The 6,000-nt window shown below is 38.2% G+C and overlaps 1 protein-coding gene across 1 annotated transcript in view; it reads left to right on the forward strand.

The window, feature by feature from the left end:
• Positions 1-6,000, forward strand: part of CDC14A (cell division cycle 14A) — a 147,132-nt gene that overhangs the window by 56,606 nt on the left and 84,526 nt on the right. The window contains exon 5 of the mRNA XM_008583784.1: positions 3,459-3,538. Within this exon, the coding sequence (XP_008582006.1) occupies positions 3,459-3,538 (80 nt within the window). The remainder of the gene's footprint in view (positions 1-3,458; positions 3,539-6,000) is intronic.

A 6,000-nucleotide genomic window follows, 5' to 3' on the forward strand; every position in this document is an offset into this window, starting at 1 on the left:
ACTGAAAGAGAGGGCTAGCCCCTGGCTTACTTGGGAGAGTGTGGTGCTGATAACAACAAGGCGGCAGGTTCGGATCCCTATATAGGGATGGCCGGTTAGTTCACTTTGGAGAGCCTGGTGCTGACAACACCAAGTCAAGGGTTAAGATCCCTTTACCAGTCATCTTTAAAAAAACAAAAAAAGAAAAAGAGTTATTTAGGTCCTTGGTACCTGGCATCAAAGTTAATTAAACAGAAAAAAAATCATTTTAATTGGCTGACTCAGGCCTCCTCAGTTAAAAATAAGAAAGTGTATGTTAAATGCAATTCCACTGAGCAGTTTTCTGGGACTTGCCAGTGAGAGTAGGGCAATTTTATAAAAGTGACGCATATACCTTTCACTACGTTGGCCTAGTACACCAAGCACTGTCTGAGCACATGGCTTTTGTTAATTTGTATCAATCAAAAGTTTTGGAGAATTTTTCTATTTGGGGTTTATATATGCTAATGTGCAGTGTGAAGAGTAGACAGCATACTGTTTTTTTCTCTCCTTAGAAGCAGCAAAGGAAGATCAGGAAATTTAGAAGATGCTTTGAAATTAATTTTATTCAGAAAATATCGTTAAAAATATTAGAATATCTAGTAACAAATTTTTGAGCATTAAATACAGATTTTATTTTTAGAAAGAGTACACATTTAACATTTCATAACTAATTTTGTCATCTTACTTCACATTTAAAAAGTAAATTTGTACACATCTATACAAATACAAGAAATGTGGTGATAGCACAAAATCTAAAGTAGAAGGTTCCCCTTTCTCCCTCTAATCCTGCCCCCAGCCCTGTTCCTCAGAGACAACTGTTAACAGTCTGAAGTCACCTAATTTTTAAAGTCAAGTGTAATGACATTTAGGAACTTTGAAGACTGGGAGGCTTTTTTCCAGATTTATGCTTCCAACTGAGTTTATATTTTCAAGCACATGTGATGGAATTACTGTGGGCTCTGGTGTCGGTCTGTGTTGGAATTCTACCTCCTTCACAGAGCAGCAATGCAAGTTTGCAAAGTTCCTTACCTTTCTGAGCTTCAGATTCCTTGACAGCAGGGCTTAAAAATGTTACTTCCCTTCTGAGCTTTGATCAGGTCTAGTCTGTCTCTCTTCTCTCTTTTTACTGAAAGACATGTCTAAGAAGTCATGTATAGGAATACATGACTTATTTTCTCCTGGAAGAATGGAATTTGGTATTTCAATGACCCAGCATGCATTCATTCAGTAATGCGCTCATTTATCACAAGAGCATTTCCCCACTCTCCCCAAGTACCTTCCTTGAGGTTGTTAAAGGTCAACCTGTAAAAGATGCCTGGGGACTCTTCTTGGAATTTCGATGGCCTCTGCTGGGTTTCACTTTGCACTTATTAATGATTTAGCACTGGGATAAAAATAAAAACAAAGGCTCTCATCTTACAGTGTGAGAACATGAGTCATGTGTGCTAAGTCATGCAGGTAAGCCGAGGAGCAAAGCCCTGTGGGGCAGCCAGTCTAAAGAAGTATTTGCTGTGGGCTAGTGCTTCCCTGCTGCAGAATGACTGTCTCAGAATGAAAGGGAATTAACGTAATTGCTCCTGAGGAGGAAAATGCATTTTTGCTTTTCAAAGGTTGTTGTATAAGCTTTAATTATCTAATCCAAACACAGAAGCGTTCTACAAACAGCTTTCCCTCTTAGCAGCCATGGTCAGCTTTCAACTACAGCAGCATCTTTAGGCTTGAGAAATCCCTGTATTATAACCAACAATGTTGTGTAGCCTACCCATTAGGACACAGTAAATACCTGTTGTAACATTGTTTACTGAAAACGGTCTTTAAAGCTAGGGTTTGTTTAAATGGATTTTTGTAATTATTTGAGCTACAGCTGGAGTCGTGATTCTCCATTTGCGAATCTATGCCTTGTGTCTAGATCAGCACTTTTTTGGTTATTTCACTTTCAGTGCTGTTTTTGTTTCATACTCAGGTTGCTTTGGTTGGTGTGTGTTTTATCAGACTTTTATGTTTACTCGCCAAATAAATATGGGGCTTTGTTACTCAGGTTAGAAGTACTTTTTATCTATTTTAGTTTTCTTTCTTTAGAGAATTTAGAATTGAGGTGTTTTCTAGTCCTGAAATTATTAATAAGTGAATACAGTCATACATTGCTACTGGAATAGCTTAAAGCTCAAGGGAGCTTTGTAAGTAGAGAGCAAAACCTACTTTTTAAGAACTGGGGCTCTGCCATTCTTGTCATTGAAATTCATAGGGTTTTGATATTAGGACAAATTAAGGAAATAATGACGTTAATTATCGGTAGAGAGGCTTGTAGGAATTCAATTCGATTCAAACTGTAGAGGAATTCACCAAGCTCTTTCCTGCCTCAAGAACCTTGCCCGTGTCCTTCTCACTGCCTGGAAAGCTCCTCTTTTCCCGCTCAGGACCTCACACTAAATGTCACCCAGAGAACCCTCCCTGACTACCTTACCTGAAGTATTCACCAAGCTCTTTCCTGCCTCAAGAACCTTGCCCGTGTCCTTCTCACTGCCTGGAAAGCTCCTCTTTTCTCGCTCAGGACCTCACACTAAATGTCACCCAGAGAACCCTCCCTGACTACCTTACCTGAAGTAGCCCTTTCTGTACTTTCCAGGACCCTGTTTATTTCCTTTTCAGCACTTATCTCAGATTGTATTTATTTTTGTTAATTATTGTGTTTGCCCCTCAAGAATGTAAATTCTGTTAAGGGAGGTGCCAGTACCTGACGCAGTGCCTAGCATAACTCTGTAGTCAAGAAGCTGATTAAATGGAAGTTGTTTACTGGTTTTAAGAATTCCCTTTTGTTTGAGTCTTTGTTTAAAATTAGTTTTTCATGCCGGACCAGAGGGATTTAAGGATCCCAGATATCAAGAGTGAAGCCAATATGTTTTCCAACACTCTTACCTCATACATTTTGACTCACTTTCTTGTGATTTTATTGAGCGTTTAGAGAGCAGCACTGGCTTTCCTCAGAGCAGACAGAGAACTAAGGAGACATCCCGTGGGTATTGTGCTGACTGTGAGATGTCTTTCAGAATTCACCAGGCACTGAGTTAACTCATGGCAGCTCGTCCATGAAGGACAAGGAGACCCGTATTGGTCTTTGGTGAGCACACAGTCTAATAATGGAGATGCAGTTGTTCCTGCAATTGTGTCTGTTCAGTGTGTCCTTGTAAACAGCCCTGGACAGCCTCTTCATGGATCTGCCCTTTGTCTCTAAGCTTTTACGCATACAGAAACCAAAGGCTCCTGCTCAGCTTCAAGCTAAAAAGGAAATTTTGGCAGCTTGGTCATTGTTTAATGATCAACATTATCATGATAGTTGTCACAAAAAGTGGAAGAAGTGAAATGCAAATTTGGTGAGTAATTATACAAGTTTTCAGTCATTCTTTGGTGTTCTAAATGTTGCTATTTATCTGTCTTAGGTGATCTATTTAAAGAAGACACCAGAAGAAGCCTACAGAGCACTCCTGTCTGGCTCAAACCCCCCCTATCTTCCATTCAGGTATAACTGCTTGTGAGACATGGGCTTGACTTTGCCAGAGAGCTCACTGCTTTAGAGTTGGATTTCCTGTATTTTAATTGTCTTAAGACTGTAACCATGATGTAATATGGAATGAAATGAGATGATAGTTTACATTATTTCTCATTTAAGTAATTTATTTTTTCCCTTAAATCCTTTCTGTACCTGGGCAGTTTACTTGAAGCACAAAGAGTACCTCATTTATGAGCTAATAACCATGTCAAGATTTGTTAGATTTCAATAATCTACAATTTATTCTTTCATTTCATGAGCATTGATCAAACTCTGACCACATGTCAGGGGCTAGGGATTATAGAATAAGACCCTACCAGTACCTTCCAGAAGCACATGTTTAGTGAAGACCCCAAATCACCTGTTTAGCATACAAATCTGGCTTACATCCTTGGGAAGGCTATCTATTACAGTGTTATAAAAGAATGTTTTGTAAATATCACCTAAAGAAGATCATTTAACAATTTGGGGTAAACGAGCTTGTTTAAAAAATAGGATGGAACAGACATCAAAATTCTCACAACACTTATCCATGATAGAATTGATGCCAGTATCTTTGCCTTTTTGCTTATTTGTGTGTCTAAATCTACAGTGTACTACTTGCTATTGTTACTATTAATCACCAACAAGCATGAGACAAAGGGACTGGCAAGACTGAGGAGGCTTCTGCTTGTCTGTCTTCCTCGATCTGCTGTAAACTCACAGAAGGCAGGACACTGTGCCTGACAATTAAAAGTGCTTTTAGCAAATATCCGTAAGAAGAGTCAATTCCTTAAGATCCATGAGATTTCCACCTGTTTCTTCCACCAGAGGAGGTAGCGTGATTGCAGGGGTGGTGTCAAGGTGGGGAGGGAGGAGGTGGGAAGAACCAACGCCTAGTGTACTTAGTCATCTCAAGTGATTGCAGGGTGTCAAGGTGGGGAGGGAGGAGGTGGGAAGAACCAACGCCTAGTGTACTTAGTCATCTCACTGAAATCAAGGGCCTGTGAGAGGAAAAGTTCTCAGTCTAGAATATGAGCGAATTAGCCATGGAAGGGCAGATAAAAAGTGACAGATTATGTAGAGTTTTAACAGTGAAGACAAAGCTTTTTCTACCTTCCACTTCTGATGGCTCCTATAATTTGAAAGCTCTTTGTAAAATATAACTCTATTTTTTTGGAAAGAGTAATGAGATAATAACTCTAAAGTGGTTAAGAGTATATACTGTGCAGGCAGAGACACTGGATTTGAAGCCTCTTTCTGTTTCTTACACTCTGAAGTAGATATAAGTAACTTGGGCAAATCACTTATTCTCTGAGCCTCAGTTTCCTTATCTGTAAAATGGCTTCAGGACTATCCTGAGGATCAGAGGAGGTAAAGCATTTATTCATGTGCCAGGTGCAGTATCTGGTTTTTGTTTTTCTCATTATTATTAGCATTATTAGTATGATTAATAAGAAATAAAGGTTATCTACAGGGTTATAAATATGAATGGAAGGTATTTCTTCTAATGATCTCACATTCTAGTAGTGGCAGGCAGATCTGTAGGCACATGATAAGTTGTAAAGAGATAGGTTGTGTAAGAATAGAAATAAAGATTAATTCTGACAGAGATTTGGGAAAGTATCAAAATCATTTAAACTGAGCTTTTAAGGATGGATAAGGGTTTTGCAGACAGATCGGAGGAAGGAAGGTTAGGCACAAGTGTGTGCTTTATTCTGAGACAACTTCAGAAGTCCTTTGTGGTGGGAGGACAGTGTCTGTGGTGAGAAAAAGGTGCCACTTTGGGGAATACTGATGCATTTTTCCTGCAGACAGTGAGCGCTCATTAAATTTGTTTTTTAAATCAGAAAAGTGGGCTGGTGGGTTAGCTCAGTTGGTTAGAGCATGGTGTTATAACACCACGGCCAAAAAAAAAAAAAATCAGAAAGTCCTGGCAGATTTTTTTTGTTGTTAGTTTGAAAATAACACATGCACCTGGAAATTGTAATGCTGTAACATTTGTTAAATTGTAATGACAGTTAGTAGGCACAATAGAAAATGTGTCTATTTCACAATTTTTAAGTGGAAAGTATTTATTAATTTTATGTTTGTGATATTATCCAATCAGAAGTCAAAGGAGATTTATTTGTTTCACTAGCCAGATGAGCCTTGCTATCCTTAAGTGTCAGTTTAGATGAATTTATTGGAAGAGGAGGGAATAAATTTTTACTTTAAGCATAATTGTATCTTAGCTTTCATTTTCTGGGTAATTAGTTTGTTTCCTGAGAACTAGAATTTTTGAATAATTCATAAGATCGGAATGGAAAGAACAGATAGTGAGAAAATTGTTACTGTTTACCATAGAATTGAATCAGTTATCATAATTATAGCCAAGTTTTCCAAATTTTTAAAATTTGAATATTTGGAAATATAAATACATAGTTAAAAAATTTAATATACAGGATGGTTTA

The sequence above is a fragment of the Galeopterus variegatus genome, unplaced genomic scaffold, assembly GCF_000696425.1.
Source record: "Galeopterus variegatus unplaced genomic scaffold, G_variegatus-3.0.2 Scaffold3039, whole genome shotgun sequence".
NCBI classification, from domain to species: domain Eukaryota; kingdom Metazoa; phylum Chordata; class Mammalia; order Dermoptera; family Cynocephalidae; genus Galeopterus; species Galeopterus variegatus.